Source organism: Lygodium microphyllum, chromosome 4 (genome assembly GCF_053477565.2).
Source record: "Lygodium microphyllum isolate KBCC chromosome 4, Lygodium_microphyllum_v1.1.10, whole genome shotgun sequence".
Taxonomy (NCBI): domain Eukaryota; kingdom Viridiplantae; phylum Streptophyta; class Polypodiopsida; order Schizaeales; family Lygodiaceae; genus Lygodium; species Lygodium microphyllum.
Genome location: NC_141138.1, coordinates 143,260,307 through 143,280,695, shown reverse-complemented (window position 1 = coordinate 143,280,695; position 20,389 = coordinate 143,260,307). Strand labels below are relative to the sequence as shown.

At 40.6% G+C, this 20,389-nt stretch overlaps 1 protein-coding gene across 1 annotated transcript in view; it reads left to right on the top strand.

Moving 5' to 3' along the window:
- Window positions 1–1,300: 1,300 nt before the first annotated feature.
- The window catches only part of LOC148037710 (uncharacterized), a 28,802-nt gene continuing 9,713 nt past the window's right edge, over window positions 1,301–20,389 (top strand). Inside the window, exons 1-2 of the mRNA XM_087676652.1 lie at window positions 1,301–1,476; window positions 6,007–6,164. Of these exons, the coding sequence (XP_087532778.1) occupies window positions 1,401–1,476; window positions 6,007–6,164 (234 nt within the window). The 5' untranslated portion in view covers window positions 1,301–1,400. The remainder of the gene's footprint in view (window positions 1,477–6,006; window positions 6,165–20,389) is intronic.

The window sequence follows — 20,389 nt, the reverse complement described above, 5'->3', positions numbered from 1 at the left end:
TCCTTGCATTACATTTGGATTCTATTAGTGCTATTCAATTGTCCAAGAATTTGGTCTTTCATGTGAAGACAAAGAATATTGAGCTACATTACCACTTTATTTGAGAGGTCGTTGAGGACATATCCATTAAGCTTGTCAAGATCTCAACTAACCAAAATCCTATAGATTTGCTCACTAAAATTCTCTTAGCAAAGCGTTTTTCCTTCCTTAGGAAGTTGATGGGCGTTGGATGAGATAATGCATATTCTCATCCTGTTGTACTTTGTCACTTTTTTCTTGTTCTCTCTTCACTAGGGGCACATTTACCTTTAATAGGAGGTTGTTGGGAGTAAAGGCGCATGTGCCTAATCGCCCGTGTATTCATTACATTGGCAATACCCACATACTTGTACACTATAGGTGGTAGGCATCCATTATTATCACTTCATTCTTTATTCTTTTAGTGACATTTGAATAAGGGAAGGCCGATCACACATTGTGACTATTGGAGTTCCCATATCTTGTGTCTCTTGCTCTTGCTCTCTTGCTTCTTCCACCATATCTCTTGCTTTCACTCAAGGCTCCCATTGGGGTTCATCTTTAAGTGGGAGGCTGTTAAGGGTTAAAGGCTGCTTATGCCCAACTGCCTACATTTACTTATACTTACTACTCGCACACCTGGATCTCATAAGGATCCATCTATAATTGGTTACAAAACCATCTTTATCTCATTATCATAAATTCTATGAAAGTAATGAATGAAGCCAACATAATTGATTTGGTAAATTAAAAACCACTTGACAAGTATCATATCATGAATACACAATCACCAACAATATGGACTCATATGAGAGGTCAAAATGTGCATAAGAAGACAAGATACTATGAGATAATGCAAGATGTCAAATTGTCAAACTCCCAGTTTTACTTGATTAGCCTTCACACGCACAAAACCAATGTAGCCACAACATTTAATTTCTTGCTTTTTGGATGCCCTGTTTTGACATGTATGTGAACTTATACAACATACCATAATAGAAGGGAGGAGCACCGACTCTCCCCGCAGTAATCAAGGAGAGTTTGTTGAGCTCTATGTGCTAGGTATATTCCATTCCACGTCATCCAAGGTTCGACCTACAGATGACCATGGTTAGTCATGCACACAAGCTTTAAGGTCGTTGGGGGGTTTCTTTCTTTCTAAAATTCGGACCATAGACAATTTTTGGGTCTTAATTTGTTTGTTTTTGTCAAAAGGTGTGCATCGCTGTACTCAAATCTACTAGTCTGCTAGTGGTTTTATATAACCACTTCAAGGGCGGTTTTGGAAACTCGTTGGTCCTTTTCAGAGTCTTGCTTTGAAATCAACCTCTCTATCTGCATCTGTTGTGCTGTCTTCCTGTGACTCGTGAGGGGGCCTCGACATGGCAGAAGCCTTAACACCGGAGCAGATTCAGGAGTTCAAAGAGGCTTTTGACCTTTTCGACAAGAAGAGAGATGGTGCGCCTCTCCTTGTTTGATCTTTTCTTTCATTCGGTTGCTTCTGTGTACAATGTACCTTGTGATCTGCTCCCTCGCTCCACCAATGGAGCTCCATATCTCGATCTAGCAGATCCGGACGTGTATAGTGGATCACAACTGTCTGAATTAGCGCTTCTATTAATGTGGATAAGCCTCAGCTCCGTTACAACTACAGAGTCGTATTGTTATGATTCTCAACATCATCATCATGTACATCTCTCGTCCCCATAGATCAATCCGTACTACATTTTCCTTGAACTTGACAACAAGATCGCTTGTTTATTTGCGTGGTTGCTGGGATCTTGCTTGTACGCATTGCAAATGGCGCTTATCGGTTTTGATATACCGTTGTGCTGCGATTGCAGTCCTGCATCACTTCTATCAATGGACAGGCATTTGTGGATGTGCGTCTCGCTACCCTTGCTGCAATTTGATGGAAACAGTGGTCTGCCAAAAGTTTTCACTTATTCATGCAGTTGCCACCCTATTTATGGGCCTCACTGGATTAATGACGTCAAGTCTGTTATCCTCCAGTCATGGTATGTCACGCTTCATAAGGATGAACTCTGCAAGCTCAAGTAGAGACTTGGCTTCCCAGTTCTTTCATTTGCAGTTGGAGACATCTCTATCGTTACCTTATAAATGAACAAGAGAGAGTCTTGTGTTTCTTAGAGGCCCCAAAAGATGAAGTGAACTTGATGATACTAGACAATGCCATTGCCCAGGGCTATCACTCGAAGTTTGAATGGCAGCATCAAGTGTTTAATCCACCTCAACCTTTGCTCAAACAGTCAAGCTCATTCTAAACGGAAGGGAGCACAAAATGGTCGAGTCTCCCAAAACCACACAAACATAGACATCTGGGGCCAAGGGAAATATTTAGCTATCTTCAAGTGTTTTGAAGCAGTCTTAAGATTCTCATAACCAATCTCCAGGGGATTAGGACAAAAAGAAATAAGGCAAGGCCAACTTACCTGTGACTAATCGTCTGAAGGAAGCATAGGGGGTATGTTCAACCCTTCGGGTTCTATGCATCAGCTTTCTTCTAGCCAACAATCTGGCGGCTTTGCTTGAGGCTCAAGATCCAGAAGATGGACATTGGTTTGTTTTGGAAAGATTTAAAATTGGCGGTTACCACTCGCCAAATCTATATTGGTAAAGTACTTATAATCCCCAAGATGTATGCAATCTTGGACTTGTTTTTGATTGTGAGTTGTTGACAATGTTAGTTATGCCCTCTAATAGACAAGAAAGAGAGGAAAGCATTTGGAGCATGATAATGTGATAGTAGATGTATCAAAAAAGACGATATAAAGCAATAATGTCTCAAGAGTCAAGTTTGCCACAAATAGGGCGATTGGCCAGCCATGGCGAAGAACATGAGCATGCAACATGAAATCAAGCATCTGTAGCAGCGTCATCTATGCCAATGGAGGTACTGAGATCCTGAAAGAGTTGTTGTAGTATGTGAGTATGAGAACTACTTTTGAGAAAAAGTAGATGAGAGGAATGCTTTGGATTGCTATTATAGCAAACCATTAATGAGACAAGGGTGCAAAAACAGGCTGCTTTTAATGTAGGTCTGGGCAGTCTTTACTTTTTTGGGCTGGTTAATGTAGATGCCTTCAATTTAAGAAGACTTATCTTTTAATCACGTGCTTCATTAATTAATGTGTGCCCATTATATTTGAAAAAAACACAAGGTGATATTAGAGCTTGGCCCACAGCCCCAAAGGTCCAAATCAACCTGCTGTGTTTCCAGCTACACACTCGTACAAACTGTCGCTGAGTTGTCATTGTGATTAATCGTATTGGCTTTGTGAAGGTCTAGATTGCCACCACGGGTTGTACGACATCCTTAGCTATTGCTTGCACCCGGTGTTGCTCAGTTGCATTGCTCATCACCCATTGTGCTTGCCACTTGTCATATTAGATGGAGTTGTCAACTTCCTTCTCTCTTAGGAGTTAGCATGCCTTCAACCTCTCTCTCCATGACAATCTTTTCTCTTCCTAACTTAATCTTCTCTCCTTGTAGCACAACTCTCTCTCTCTCTCTCAAACCCCCCCCCCCCCTTCCAAAAAAAAAAAAAAAAAAAAAAAGAACATGTCATACTCTCTCTTTTTGACATATACCACACCTTTCTCCCCAACACCATCAACATTAGTCTCTTTCTCTTTTGCATTACGAATAACCTTGATGCTAAGACAATAACATTAATGTTAAAATTAACATCAATAGTCAACAATAACATAATCACAACATTAAATTTTAACATCGAGATTAAAAGTAGTGAAGCACAATCAGTGAATATGTTTCCCTACATCAGTGTCATTCTCAACGGTCGATGATGGTTTGCCATGGCCTTGGGTGTCAATACCACCAAAGAACCTTATTTAAGAGCATTACCCACCAAGCAAAAGTACCGGATAAGAAACATATCTTGTCTTACCTACCACCAGCAATAGGTGCCCTTTGTGCAGACCCCTCTTGCTAGTAGTGTCCCATACCACCCTATACCAAGATAAAAAGTGCATTTCTTAGGCATATAATATCATGGTCCTATGAGGAAATGGTGGTTTTGTGCATGCCATTGTGTCCCATGCGAGATCGTAGGTTGATGCTATGATACAAATGAAATGTCCCCTAGGATCCAACCTACACAAGAGACATTACAATAGTGTAAAGAAATGCCCTAACATAGAAGCACAAATACAAGTGTATGACAAAGCACAAACCGATATGTTAGGGTTAGGGTGACTTAGAGATGATGAACATAGTGAATAAGAAACTAAATGAATCTAAATAATACAATGCTGCATGAATACAATGCTTATGCAACAAACACATTATGCAGTGAACAAACTTGAAAACATCTGGCAGCAGCAAACGCAGCAATGTAGATGTTGGATTTGTGTCACACAGGCAATGGAGTGAGGAAAACAGCAAACATAGAGTTTGGAGTGATGAAGATAGTTGGACGAAAGCTGTAGGGGCAAAATGCAGCAAATAGAGGGTGGAGAAGTGTTAGGTGGCAATGATTTGCCCAAATGCAACAAGGTGAAGGTTGCTAGGTGCCCATGCAGCTGCCAGAATAGCAAACACAGCTTGGGGCTATACGCCAGGTGCAAACACAGTAAGTGTGGGGAGCTGGCTAAGTTGGCAAACACATATTTTGGAGTGATGATGATAGGTTGGTGGAAGCTGTAGGGGCAAAACGCAGCCAGCAGAGGGTGAAGTGTCAGGCGGCAGATGGTTTGCCCAAACACAGCCAGGAGAAGGTTGCTAGGTGCCCATGTATCTGCTAGAACAACAAACGCAGCTTGGGGCTACTGCAGCAAGTGTGGGGAGTTGGATCAGCTGGTGACGGCAGCCTAAGGAGAGATCAGCAAGAGGGTTGGAAACAGGCGCTATTGGGTAGTAGATAGGTTGGGGTAGCTTCGAATGAAATGTCCTCCATGAATAGGGCGTGGGCAGCAAAGCTCTAGCACTTGCAAACTACAAAAATGACATTAGGTTGAGTGGGAGGGTAGGCTGTGCATTTATAGAAAGTTTGGGGCCTCCCAAATTAGGGTCTACATATGGGACAATGAAGCTCTCTAGAACTGTGTTTGTTTAAAAGAAATGGCTTAAAACTTGAGTTTTGGGGCTGTTTAATTAAGGCTAATGATTTTTATAGCTGAAGAAATAATCGTAACGATAGCAAAGAACATAAAGAGAATGGACATTAGACTCTAACCTAACGGGCTCAATCTTGAGCTTAGGACTTAGGAGTGTACCATGTCACGACCATGTCCCAAGCGTTGGCATTTGATACCATCAGCCCACACGATCCCACTGTGTGGACACATTGACATAGGGGCGAAGAGTCCAAGAGTGGTCATTGGTGATCACATAATGATGGGCAAAATAGGGCCTCCTATCATTTGTATAGAGAGCACTTTGTTAGCCCTCTTGTTCTCTTAGAGGCCCTTGCATTTGAGTGCTAGTTCATTGCCTGATTGGATATCTTGGGGTTAAGATGTGATAAAGATACTTAAATCTATTCACTTTTAAATTAAAAATTGCCATGTTACACTTTGATATACTTATTTACACATTTGGGAGGTGCTGAGCTTGACAGATACTGCAGCTAAGCTTTTTAGGTTAAGAAATGGCCCAAGCTTGAGAGAGATTACAAACTAAAGAATCAAGATTGAGAGATATTGCAGACCAAGCTTGAGAGATCTTGCAGGCTAAGTTTCTTAGGCCAAAAAAGGATATGCTTGCTACACTTTGTAGCATTTGGACCAGAGCACATGCAAAACTCTTGAGAATCCAGCATAGGCAACAACAACACATATGCTCACTGAAATCCAATGAGTGCATACATACCTTTGATATTTTGCTCAACTATATTTGCTTTCCTTGTTTCCCCCTTTCTTGTATGTGTACATCTGGTCTTTAGTGCATTCAATATGCTTTTGTGATGTGATGGTGGTCTTTTGATTCCCCTCTGAGGCTCTTTGCAGGAACCATTACCACTAAGGAGCTTGGTACTGTCATGCGGTCTTTGGGACAGAATCCCACTGAAGCTGAATTGCAGGATATGATTAACGAAGTAGATGCAGCTGGCAAAGGAGTTGTCGACTTTGCAGTGTTCTTGACCCTCATGGCTCGCAAAATGAAGGTTATTTTCAGTTTTTTTTTTTCGTTATGCAAAGCAATGTATATTAGTTGTGCATTCTACATGATTAATAAAGGCTTTCTTGCAGAAAGCCAACCATTTCTTGATTAGGTTTGACATCTGGTGTACAATCCCACTGTACTAAAGCATGGCTATGACTTACTATTTCTGTAACAAAGTTGTTTTGCATTTGAGGGGGAATGCATTATTTTCTGTTTCAAGTGATAGATTTCAATACCATGTGTAAAGATAATAAATTTTAGGGAAGTTAGTTGCCATATATCTAGAATTATACACTGCTTGTGTATTGACAACTTATAAATAATTGCCAACAGTCAAGGGCCCAAATTGACAATAAAATAAAATACATTGAGCTGTTAAGGTAGAACTTGTGAAAAGAATATGGAACAAGAGCCATATGTCTAGATGTGCATGTGTAAACAGCTAGAGAGTTGGGGGGGGGGGGGGCACAGAGAGCTTGAATGATTTGTCTCTAATGCAGACATGAATGAGCACTTTTAGTGCATCAGTCATTGTCAGGCTTTGGTCTTAACACAGTACTTTTAATATTTTCTTTTCCAAGGTAAGGCACACATTGAGATATGTACAAGCGTTGGCACCTCTTTTCTCAGTTCCTAGTGAGATAGCAAGGCAAGATTCAAGAGAATGGTTCGCATCCTAGTCTCAAATGCCACAGTAACATGTATGTGAATGGTCACTGTTCTGACTCCTTTACTTTGCAGAGATCAATAAGGCAGGGGTGCATGTGTGCACCCCCTTCTCTTTGTGATGGTAACAGATCCACTTCCTAGGAGGGTTGAAAGGAGTCCAAGATGGAACAACAAGAGGATGCCTCTACCCAAAGGAGATGCTTCTACTCTCAGTGCTTTGCTGATGACAACCCATTGTTGAGGCAAATGAGGAGTCTGTAAGTGATCTGCAATAATGAGTTTTCCTTTTTATCAGTTTTGATAATTAGCCAGAAGAAGGTTGAGATTTTCTTCTCGGGCTTCAGCAACAAGCCACTTTGGCTTGAGAAGCTAGGCTTCAAAACTATAAAGCATGGAACAGTTTTCAGATATTTGAGCTGTTCTTTCGGAGTAGCTGCCAAAACAAAGCAAAAATTCGAGTGGCTTTATCAAAAGATAAAGAAGAAAGTGAGGGGATGCGCCAGCAAATCTGCATCCATCATTGGCAAACTAATAGTCACAGAATTCATCCTCCAACTGAGGTCCTTCTATATCAACTTCCTCATCTTTTTGGCACCATGAGCTGATATGAGCTTCTCCTTTTACATGGACACCCATGGTTTAAGAGGAGATTGCTTTCCCCTCATGGTACATGCAGGGTTCGACATTGTCTTCTTGCGGCATTGGTGTCCCTCCTGTGTTATATCTGCCCTCTGACAAGTGAGTGACCCCCTCCATGAGGGGAAGTGTCCAACTAGCACCTTGGTCTATGAGCATGCACCTTATCCAAATACCCCTTTGCATTAGCAATGTATGTATATGCTGGGCCCTTGGAAGGGATGAAAACATATGCAAGTAGGCTCCCTCCAAGATGAAAAACCATGCATTGTTTAGCATGTTTGCTTTTTGACCTCATCGAGTGGATGGAGCATTCATGAGCACTCCATCGCTTACTTAGGTCTTGTGTGGCTTCCACATTACATCTACCAGCCTTAACCTCTTCATACCAATACATTGGTACCCTTGATTATGGTTTTGTATAATTGGATCTCACTTTTATACGAAGTCAGGTTATACAAACCAATCTTTAGAAAAAAAATCATTAGATCCATTCACTTGGGTGACTCAAAGGATGATATTCACTACTTTTGTGGTTTTGGTAGATCCTTGGGCAGTCCATCATAGCACCCTTTGCCCAATGCCTTGGTCTCTTGGCCCATTGAACAGCCCCAAAATGGCATTTTTACCTTTTGTAGATGTGAGACTTTTTGTGGCTCTAGTGTGTTCTATGAAAGGAACTCAATGTGGTATGCATTGATATCATATCAAAATAAGCGAATGTGCAGAGAGACAATAGGGTTTGCGAAGAGTAACACAGAGTGTGTACAACAAACATAGAGAGAATAAAAACTCAGAAACACAAAAAGAATATGGTGATGATGCTCTGAATCTTGCTATGAGAAGAAGAACTGATACAATGCAGTCGAAGCTTAAAAGATAACTGTATTGTCTTGTCTAAATTAGGTGGTAGCACCTGTGGGAAATCTGTACAGTGAAGGGAGCAAAATGCAGTCCTCTGGGCAGTGGACTATCAAAGTAATCACTAGAAGGTGAAGGAGAGTTGACGAGGGAGCAAACCATAGACCTCTAATGTCGTCGGAGATGTGGAAAATGATCACTAGCTATCAAGGGAGTGAACTGCACTCCTCTAATGCCGGGGAGTCACCTGAGCAGCAAAACACAAATCCCAGAGTGTCAGAGCTATCAAATTCAGGGAGAGTAGCCTAGATACTAAAGCTAGTTGGATAATGACGACGCTAGATGATGGAGAATGAGTCGGGCTGCAAAAACGCAGGTCCGAGCAGTCTCTATGCTAACAGACAAGTGACGCTAGATGATGGAGAAGAAGCCAAGCTGCAAAAACGCAGGTCCTAGCAATCCCTATGATAGATAAGTGACGCTAGGTGATGGAGGAGGAGCCGATATGTAAAAATGCAAGTTCTAGCAGTCCCTGTGATAGACAAGTGACAAAATCATTGATTCTCAGTGATGTAGATTGTCGCCAGAGGCTAGGATGCTGATGCCAAGCTAGAGATGATGACGCTTGGTAAGGAGAAGATCTCCACAATGAAAAACGCAGGTGAAGGTGGAGCCTAGTCGAAAAGGGTGCTCACGCTAAGTAGATGATGGTGACGCCAAATGAAAGATGCTTCAAACGTAAAGTCTGATGGGGCGCTTGAAGCAGGAGAGGAAGGGTGAAGCCAGCCACAAGTCATGAATTGCAATGTCCTCCTGAAGGGGTGTGAGGGTAGTGGAGGGGGATGGTGAGAGAAGGGAAGTGGTGGTCATGACCGAAGAAGGTGGTCAAGAATGACTAAAGAGAGAGATGTTGTCATGAGGACATGTATTTTTGAAACTTCACTTAATATGTAGATTAATTTTTAATCACATGATTAAGTAAATGTTGCACATGTGAGGTGCAATTGGGGTTAAAGTAAATTTATGAGCTCGGGATCCGAAGAAATCACGGGATGTCAAAGGCAAAGGTTGCTATAAGTTATGCCGCACAGGTACTTGGTTGTATCTGGTGCCAGTTATTAGCTTAGGTCATTCATTTGGCCATAAGTGTCAGTTGGTGACACTAGAGAAGTGGCGTTTAATGGTACCTAACGCCAATCTGATGGTCAAAGATGGCGCAAAGGCACTCCGGAATGGAAGTTGCCTAGCCACTTTAATTATTGGCCAGTCAAATTATTTTTCAAGGCACCGAAATAATTATTAGATTAATTTTTAGTATTTAAAGACTGAAAATTAATATCTAATTATGGAAAATGTTGGAAAAACCATTTGGGAGGTTGCCACTTGTTAAAAATGCCCATGTAAGACTGAAAAACGTCTTTAGAGGTTGGAGAAAAGCATTTTTATAAATTTAGCCTGCAAGAGAGAGGGAAAGGAGGCTACTGGTCTGATTTGCAGCCATTGGAGGACCTTTTGAGGCAGCCAAGGGCAGAAGAAGACCAATCAATAGTAGGTGATAGCATCCACAGGCTGTTGAGATAGGGCAACAGCAATAAATGATCGATTTTCTTCAGTTCTTTGCATCTACATGCTGTTGCATAGGGCAACAGCTACATTTGACTGATTTTCAGTCATTCTTCGCGAAAAAACTCTGAATTTTTTCTCTCTACAGCTTTCCCTCTCATCTACCAGTCATTTCACAGTCTTGCTTCGAAGATCTCAGCATTTGGACCCTTAGAGGTTGAGAAATTTCAGATTTCTCTGTTGTAAGCTCTAATTTACATCAGAAATTAGGGTTTAGCAGCAGCCTCGGGAAGTGTGCTAAAAATTGGAAGCTCCAAGACTTGGATTGAACAGGGCTGAAGCTGTCTTTAGCCTATTCAAGTGGAGGGACCAGCAAATAATTGAATTTGTGGCTTTTTCCATCTCCATCAAAGCAGGTGAAGGGCAATTGATTGCCCAAATCAAGGGGCAAATTAGGTTAAAGACTTGCTAGTGATTTTGAACAGCAAGGGGAGTTGGAATACTGAAAGGGATTGGGAGAATCCCATTGGAAATGAATTTCTTCTTCAATAAAGCTAAAGAAATACTGAAAGGGGCGCAAATTTTGGGGCCAATCGGGTGTGCATTGTCCAAGATCAGCAGATAAATTTGTATTTTCAGATTTGCATTAATTGTTTGCTGCTGTAATTAAGTTGTAATTAGGGATTTACCATCCATCCACGGAAGGAAGGTTGGTTACAGATGTGGTGATGAATGAATTGATTGTCTATTTATAGGCATAAGCTATCTAGGGTGGCACCATTGTATGGGCGCTCGCTGAAAAAGTGACCAAAATGTGGATACCAGCCCTTTTTGGGAATGTCAGTGCAAAATCTAAAACATTAGTCTATATTTTAAATTTTGTGGGAAAGCCAAGGGGGGTATGCTTATGAGCTTGAAGCAGGGGGTTTAGATAAGTAGGGGATTGAGTGCCCTCTAACTCTATGTGGAGTTGACTCTTTGAATGAAAGGGTTAGTTCCCGCATTTTGGACTTGCTTATAGAGTTTTTGAGACAAGAAAATACTATGCATTAACTAAGTAGGAGAGTAGCATAGACTTGGATGAGGATTATGACTCTGATGGGTAGACCATTGAGCAAATTACAATCAATCAAAAACCCTCAAAACATTCATCATTGCTCATTGATATTGGTCCTATCCGCATCAAGTCAAACTTAGCATGGTTGGAGTATCCGAAAACCATGGATTATACTCAGCTGTCTGGAGTCCCACACCTCTGACCCTTAGCCCTCAACCCTAATTTGTTCACAACAATTGACCCCTCAGATGACCTATCCTTTGATTCTCCACCAATGTTAGGAGTCTAATTTAGAGTTAAACACTAGCACTAACACGAATCCTGAAATATCTTGGCCTATCCTAGCCCCTTGCTCTAAGATGAACTTGCCAATTCACTTGAGAAGGAAGCGTCTTAAGAAAGCCCAAAAGAACCTTGACTTTAATGTAAGTTCTCAATGCAAGCCTCAAGTTATCCTAAATGCTTTACCAAATTCAAGAAAGTGGATCGGATTGTTGTTATGCTTGGTGCCAAACGACAAGGCGCCACTAGCGAATCTATTGAGAACCTAGCTAAAGTAAAGAAAGTTGATCTTCCTAAGGAATATAGGAAGATCAACTTGTGAATATAGGAGCACCAAGTCACTTGTGTCAAAGGATCGGTGTTGCACATGACTATCAAATTGGGCCTTACGGTGGGCCTTTTTAGCAATGAGGGCATGCATGGCCAAAAGGCAGGTTTCAATGAGACGTTGTAACTCCACAAGGCGGTTGGTCCAATGAGTAGTGCCTTTCCAATACTCCTATACTACTATGCGAAGACTTGGAATGAGAAACTCTATTGGCATAATGGCATCAATGCCATTAGTAAGTCAGAATGGAGTCTGACTAGTTGCAATCTTAAAAGTTGTGAGATAAGCCCATAGAGATGCCATAAGCTTGTTATCCAAATCTGAATGTGAGACAGAAATATTCTTAGTTAGAACATTCAACAAAATCTTGTTGGTAGACTACTTAATAACCTCATTCAAAAAGTGAGTACCTTGGCCATTAAACAACTCAATAGGGTAGCCAAAGAGAGAAATCACTTTCTCCCACAAGAACTTAGCCATGGTGCAAGTGTCATTCTTGTGTGTGGCTCGTGACTTAGCCTATTTGGTCATATAATCAGTTGCCACAAGGGTATAGTGTGTTTAGGAGTATTGGACAACTGGAGCGATATTCCCTACGAAGTCAATTCTCCACATTTCAAAGGGTTGTCCAGCAATGATTGGTGAGAAATCTGTATTTTCCTCCTTGCGAATTGGAAGTTTAGTGTGGTGGTACTTGTTGCAATGCTTATTAAAATGTGTTGCATCCTTGAACAAGGTGGGTCACTGTAACTAGGACTGCAAGACCTTGCAGGATGTAGCCTAGACTCCAAAATGTCCATAAGCAATGCTAGCATGGGATTCTTGAAGCAGACACTCAATCTAATGTTTACACATGCATCATTGATAAATATCCTCATGCCTAGAGCAATAAAGTTGACCAACAACCACCTCGTAGGGTTGGGCCTTAATAAGCAAGGAAGTGAGATAGTCTTCTCAATGGGGCATACAAGAATTCCATTTTCCAAGAAAGCAATAATATCATTTGCCCAATGAGGTGTGAGATCAGCCTTGAATAATTGGGCCTCTATTGAAGTCAAAACAAATGGGCATCGAGTAATTTGTCATCTACACCAATTGCCTCTTCTCCACTTGTCAATCGTTGTGACAAGTGATCAGCCATGTAATGTTGCTTTCCTTTGCATATGACCATAGAGAAATCAAACTCATGAAAAAGCAATAGCCATCTAGCAATTTATCCTATAGCACATGGCTTGTTCACATGATAAAGTAGAGCTTGATGAGATCAACAAGAAATGTGAAGGAAATAGCAAGCAAATAATATCAAAACTTCTTAACTACGTAATTCATTTCTAAGACTTCTCATTTAGTGGTGGAATAATTGATTTCAGTCTCAGTGAGTTGTTTGCTTGCAAAACTCACTAGAAAGTCTATATAATATTCACTAGGTTGGCGCAAAACAACTCCAATGGCAACCCAAATCCATCAATATGAACATGGAATGTGATAATCCAATTTGGGACTTCTAAAATAGGTGCTGAAAAAATAAGAGCATGTTTCAAGGCCTCATAGGCTTCCTGACATTTAGTAGTCCACTCCCAAACAATCAAAAGATTATAAACTGGCTGAGAAATAGTAGCATAGTTTAAAAAAAAGTGGAAATAATAGCCAATATGCCCAAGAAAGCATTGAATTCCTTTCAAATTGGTGGGAGATGGAATCTTGGCCATATCAGTGAGAATGACGATGCCATTCTTAGACACAACGTGTCTCAGAATAGTGCCATGCTTTACCTAGAATTGACATTTCAATGGATTTAGGGATAGTTGATACGCCGACATCTTTCAAAGACAAGGTCAAGCTTGGCTAGGTGCTCTTTCCAACTGGTATGAAACAAAAATCATCTATAAAATATCCCAACCACTTTCATAACATGTCCTTAAAGATAGTGCACATCAATTGTTGAAAGGTGGCGGATGCATTGGTCAGTCTAGATGACATGATAATGTAAGCAAAGTTGCGCGCATCAGTGTGGAAAATGTAGTCTTATGTCAGTCACTTTGGGTGAACCTCAACTTGATTGTTTCGGGAGAATCCATCCAAGAAGCTACAAGGCTCCTCCCAACCACTATCTCAATTATGTAATCGATGTATGGAAATGGATAGTGGTCTCATTTGGTTATGGAATTGACCTTCTTATAGTTGACACCATATACTCTAACTTTGCCATTTTTCTTGAGTACGACAACAATGGGTGATACCCAGTCAGTGTGCTCAATCCCATAGATGAATCTTGATTCCTACAATTTATCAAGTTTCTCTTTCACATGCTAAGCAAAGCAAGGATTCATGGGATAGGGCCTCTGCTGATAGGATTGGCATTTGGCCACATGGGAATAGTATGAGTTAGTACTTGAGGTGGCACATATTTAAGATTTTTGTAATTCCATGCAAACACATAAAAAAACTCCTTGGGTAACTAGATGAGAACCTCCTCATCTTCCTTGCTCAAATCCTTAGCGATAAAGCCTAGTTTAGGTGTTTCCCCCTCCTTAGGAAGATCAACTTTCTTTACTTTAGCTAGGTCCTCAATAGATTCGCTAGTGGTGCCTTGTCGTTTGGCACCAAGCATAACAACAATCTGATCCACTTTCTTGAATTTGGTAAAGCATTTAGGATATCTTGAGGCTTGCATTGAGAACTTACATTAAAGTCAAGGTTCTTTTGGGCTTTCTTAAGACGCTTCCTTCTCAAGTGAATTGGCAAGTTCATCTTAGAGCAAGGGGCTGGGATAGGCCAAGATATTTCAGGATTCGTGTTAGTGCTAGTGTTTAACTCTAAATTAGACTCCTCGAACATTGGTGGAGAATCAAAGGATAGGTCATATGAGGGGTCAATTGTTGTGAACAAATTACGGTTGAGGGCTAGGGGTTAGAGGTGTGGGACTCCAGACAGTTGAGTATAATCCATGGTTTTCGGATACTCCAACCATGCTAAGTTTGACTTGATGCGGATAGGACAAATATCAATGAGCAATGATGAATGTTTTGAGGGTTTTTGATTGATTGCAATTTGCTCAATGGTCTACACATCAGAGTCATAATCCTAATCCAAGTCTATGCCACTCTCCTACTTAGTTAGTGCATGGTATTTTCTTGTCTCAAAAACTCTATAAGCAAGTCCAAAATGCGGGAACTAACCCTTTCATTCAAAGAGCCAACTCCACATAGAGTTAGAGGGCACTCAATCCCCTACTTATCTAAATTCCCTGCTTCAAGCTCATAAGCATATCCCCCTTGGTTTTCCCACAAAATTTAAAACATAGACTAATGTTTTAGATTTTTTCATGGTTTTCCTTGTTTAAAGTTTTTTTCTTAAGTTATAGCAACTTCTTAATCTATATCAAGTAAACAATTTCTTAGCACATTTGTACTTTCATATATATATATATCTATCTAAAAACCTAAAGAGGTACGCTCATCATTGTACCCAAGAACGTCGTGCTCACTCTCCTCTCTACTTTGCACTCTCTCTCTCTCTCTCTCTCTCTGTCTCTTTGCTATGTGAAAGCATTGCGTGTCTTGATCCTCGCGCTTTGTCATAACAAATTGGTATCAGAGCGGGCAAGGAGTGCACACTTCTCGAGATGAAATAGGTCGCAAGCTGTAGGAGACGTGGTTGAGGCGACCAACAAGCTCCGGCCACACGCTGCAAGAAACAGTCGAAGGCTAGTAGGCGAGCAGGAGTTGTCGCAAGTGAGCGGGTCATGAGGTCATGGGCTGTAGAAGGCGGGCTGTTGGAGATTAGGTGACAGTTGCTCCAGGCGTGACAGGGCAGCTGACTAGGCGGTGTGAGTCAGGTGTAGGTGTGGACAATCGACTGGCAATTGTCGACTACGTGATGACCAGTCGACGGGCTGCAGGCATTGGATGGGGACGGCACGCGCCGGGCTGGTGATGGCAGTTGACAGGAGCCACACGGCCAGATTAGGTGTCGTCAGACTTGGCGGGTCAATGGACCCGTCATTCCGTGGTCTCGTTCCTTTTCTTTGAAAAAACCATTATTTTCTTCAAATTTTGTGTTTGAAACTCCTCTCTCTAACCAAAGGTCATGTGTTGGAGGCACAAATCTGAGTTGGAGGCACAAAACTCAGATTTGTGCAACTTTGAGCCCGAAAATTTGGGGCTTTTCCTGGATTTGGGGATTGTGATGCAGTACAAGATAATTTGTCTCAGAAATTGCAGGAATTTGTGACATTTTGCCTCTGACATTTGGGGCTTTTCATGTACATGCAAGAATTGGGCTGAAATTTACCCAATTTCTCGACATTGATGCATATTGGACCCCGTGCAATTTGGGGCTTTTGCTGTTTGGGTGAAATTTGTGTACCATTTGGTCATTTTATATACATGCGGGTTTAATTCCATGCAATTTGGACATCTAGCACTTAAAAATTTGGGGGTTTTGCTGAAATTGCTCTATTTTGGCAAAATTGGCATGTTCTATGCATGTCAGAGACAATGCAGATGTATATGGTTGATTCTTTGAGCATAAAAATTTTGGGGCTTTTGACCGTATGTGTCAAATTTTGTGTCCGTGGGTGCATGTACAATAGAAATTGTAGCTAAAATTTGGGACTTCTCATGTAATGTGATGTATTTGCCCTTGGAACAGCTATAATCAGTTGTGGAGTGCTGTAGCACAAGGTTTAGTGCTTCTGAAAATTAATTTGCAGGTCTGAAATTTCTGCTTTTACGTGGTCATTTATTGTTGGTTGGTACTTGTTTGTACCTTGGTCACTTGTGTGACAGTTTGGACCTACATTTACTGAAATTTTTGGTCACATTTGGGCTGAAAATCATGGCTGCCAGCAGTGACAGCAGTAATCTCATGCACATTAAGAAGCTTGAAGGAGCACATAACTTTGGAGTCTGGCAAAAACAGTGCTATAATATCCTATTGTAGAAGAAGCAAGCAAAGCTAATTAAGACCAAAGGTGCAAAGCCCGCAGATATGGAACAGGAGGACTGGGATGAGTTAAATGAGCTTGTACGCTCATCCATCGAGCTATCGATTTCTGATGTCTTGTTGTTTAACATCGAAGGTTTGGATTCTGCCTATGCTATTTGGACTCAACTCGAAGAACTATATGCACAGAAGAGTGCCGCAAGCAAAGTTTATTGGCTGAAAAAGCTTATGGATTTGTGTATGAAAGAGGGCATAGCAATATCTACTCACTTGAGTGAATTTAACTCCATTTTCAGCCGGCTGGTTGCCTTGAAGTTCATGATTGATGAGGAATTTAAGGCTACTTTCTTGCTTTGCACTTTGCCAGAGAGTTGAGATACATTTAAGATTGCTATGAGCAATTCTAATGCGCTCCTTCTATATGCTGATGTAGAGAGTGCTCTACTAATGGAAGAAATGAATTGACAGAACAATGCATTCAGTAAGTCTTCTAGTGCTTTGCATACTAGGGGCAGATCACAGCAGAAAGGCAAATCTGATAGCAAGGGACGCAGTAAATCACGTGGGAAGGATGTTGAATGCCATCATTGTGGCAAGAAGGGTCACTTTAAACGTGACTGCTACAAATGGAAGAAAGAGAAAGGAAAGGGCAAGAAAACAAATGATAGCAAAGAAGAGAAGAAAGAGAGTCAGCCTAAGAAGAGCAGTGTCAAAATTGAAGAGGTGAATGTAGTCACTCATGACGGTGATGGTGGCAATGACATACTCTTTGTCTCTTCACACTTTAGTACACATGCTTTACTTGCAAATACAGATGATGACATGCATACTTGGATTCTCGATTAAGGTGCTTTCTTTCATGTCACCCCTCGTCGTGAGTGGTTCTCTGACTATATAGGGGGTCGACATGGTGTTGTCCATCTTGGGGACAACTATGCATGTGACATTGCAGGTATTGGTAGTGTGCAACTGCAGTTTCAGCATGGTTTTGTCTTTACACTTCAGCATGTACAACATGTACCTCAGCTCAAGAAGAGCTTGATTAGCACAGGGCAGCTAGACGACGATGGATTTCATACCACCTTTGGTGATGGGAAATGGAAGATCTATAAGGAATCTAGAGTGATTTTCAGAGGTTAAAAAAGTGATACCTTGTATCCTCTCCATGTATCTAGTGTGCGTGACCATGTTGTTGCCGTGACCGAGTAGCCAAGTGTTTCTTTGTGGCATGGCCGGTTGGGACACATGAGTCAAACTGACATTGCTGACATACGATGGGAGTTGGATAGGTATATGTATTTCAGCTTTGTACATACCTAGACTTAGCTGATTTTTTTTTTCTCTTGAGGCACATTGCCTTTAGGTGGGAGGTTGTTGGGAATAAAGAACCATTGTGCCTTTTATATGTGCACGGGTGTGAACACACCCTTAGCACATTTGTACTTTCATATATATATATCTATCTAAAAACCTAAAGAGATACACTCAGCATTGTACCCAAGAAGGTTGTGCTCACTCTCCTCTCTACTCTGCACACACACACACTCTCTCTCTCTGTCTCTCTGCTGTGTGAAAGCATTGCGTATCTCGATCCTCGCGCTCTGTGTCACAACAAGAACTGCCCATAATAATATCAATATGGTGGTCTTTTGGTCTTTCTTGGAGAAGTTGATAAGGAGGATTTTTCAAAAAATAATCTTTATACTTTTTCAAGAGTTTAAGGTGCTCTTGGTTTTCATAATTCGTGTTATATTTTAGATCATTGACATAAAGTATTGAACACAATTCTTAATTGCCATAGAGACTTGCATATGGTTTACCATAGGTATGATATCTCTAGATGCTGTATGCCAATAATCACATACCATTAAGATCTGCAATATAGAAGATATCTTCATCAGTGTAGCCTTGGATTTGAAATTTGAGCTTGCCAATGTAGGGTATTACTGTCTTCGTTGTGTCACTTTCATTGGCATTTAAAGCTTGATGAACTTTAGTAGGAATCTCCATCTCTTAATCCCTTAATCCAATCTCTTTAGCCAACTCCAAGGAAATGAAGTTTTCATTTGCTCCAAGGTCTATCAAGAATAGTGCTTGCTTACCTTGCAACTATTCCTAAGCTTTTAGTAACTTGCGTATCGCTAAAGTGTGATTTGTATTTGCAACTACATCGTTGATAGCATTTCTTGTTGCCAGACTTGGATTTGTAATCGGAAACTTTGCTTTGTCCTTTGTTTGGACATTGCTTTGCTATGTGGCTTGTTCGTTCACATTTAAAACACTGTCCATTTTTCATCAAGTGTTGCTTTTCTTCTTCAGAAAGTTGCTTGGCTTGTGGGTATAGATTGGTGTGGAATTAAGGAGCATTTGGAGGTGTATAGGGTTGTAGCTTCTTTTGATTGATGGCTGCTTTTGCTACTGTTTTTGTATTTCTTTTAGGGCTGAATACTCCTCATGATCAGCCACTCTCTTCTTATCATTCTTTTGGAATGATTTGTTGCCATTATGCTCTCCATTTCTCGTGTCTCATCATGGTCAATGAGTTTCCTGAGACTGGAACAATGATAATGATTAAGAGCAATAAAAAGTTTAAAATGCAAACCTCCTTGGAACTTCCTAAGCTTTTCATAATTGTTGGTTTTCTTGAAATGTTGGACCTTCAAGAGTAGCTCCCAAAACCTCTTTATGTAGTTATCAAGTGATTCATTTCCTTTGCCAAAGTTGATCCCATTCCATTTTTACATCTCTTTTGAAATGAACATACAAGAATCGGCCTTGAATTATGTGAATAAAGGATTGCGTCAAATATAGAGCTGCAAGCTTAATCTTTTCCTTTTCTTTATACTTATCACGACCATATAAGATTTGAAATTGACGAATAAACTTAAGAAGAAGATTGGGATATCAGGAATCATCATACATACTAAATTTGATATTCTTTTCAAGTTGAGATAATGACTTACTTTTCTTTTTCTTATGCCTTCGTCCATGACTTGATCTTGAGGTTGAAGATGATAAAGTGGTTGATGGGGATGAAGATGGAGATGAGGATAAAGAATATTAATGCCTTTGTCAATGACGAGATCTTCCATAAGAAGTGCTGTCGTTACTTAATGAAGGTCCATCAGAAAAGGCACCAAATGACTTTGAAAAAGAGGATAGACTTTGATGCGATCTCTTTCTTTGTCTTGAAGTAGAATGGGATCTTTCTTTTGTTCCACTTCGCCTTCAAGAAGTAGTTGGGCTTTTTGATCGGCTACCTTGATGCAGATAGGCTTTTTTCGTTAGATTCTTTGGGCTTCTCAACTCTTTTTAGTTTGAGAAGTTGCTCACAAATATGCTGATTATCATGAGGACATGTATTTTTGTAAGCCTCACTTAACATGTGGATTAATTTTTAATCACACGTTTAAGTAAATGTTGCACATGTGAGGTGCAATTGAGGTTAGTACAAATGAAAGTGTGGGACCCAAGGAAATCAGCGGATGCCAAAGGCAAAAGTTGTAGTTTGTTATGTTATATAGATATTAAGTGGTATTTGATGCTAGTTATTGGCCTAAGTCATTTATTTGGTGGTAAGTGTTAGTTGGTGATACTAGGGATATGGTGTTTAATGCTACTTAATGTCGATTTGATGGTAAAAAATGACACAGGGATACTCCAGAGATGAAGTGGCTTAGTCAATTTAATTACTAGCTGGTCATACTAGGCTGATTTTGTATGTTTAGTATGCGAATATATACGATATGGAACATACACAAAATCTTTATGAATAAAATATATTGTTTCATATATTCATTAAAAAATACACATAAAATTATATATAAAATCACCCTACACATAAAATGTGCAACTCAAAGATAGATCATGAAGAGGCCTAGGC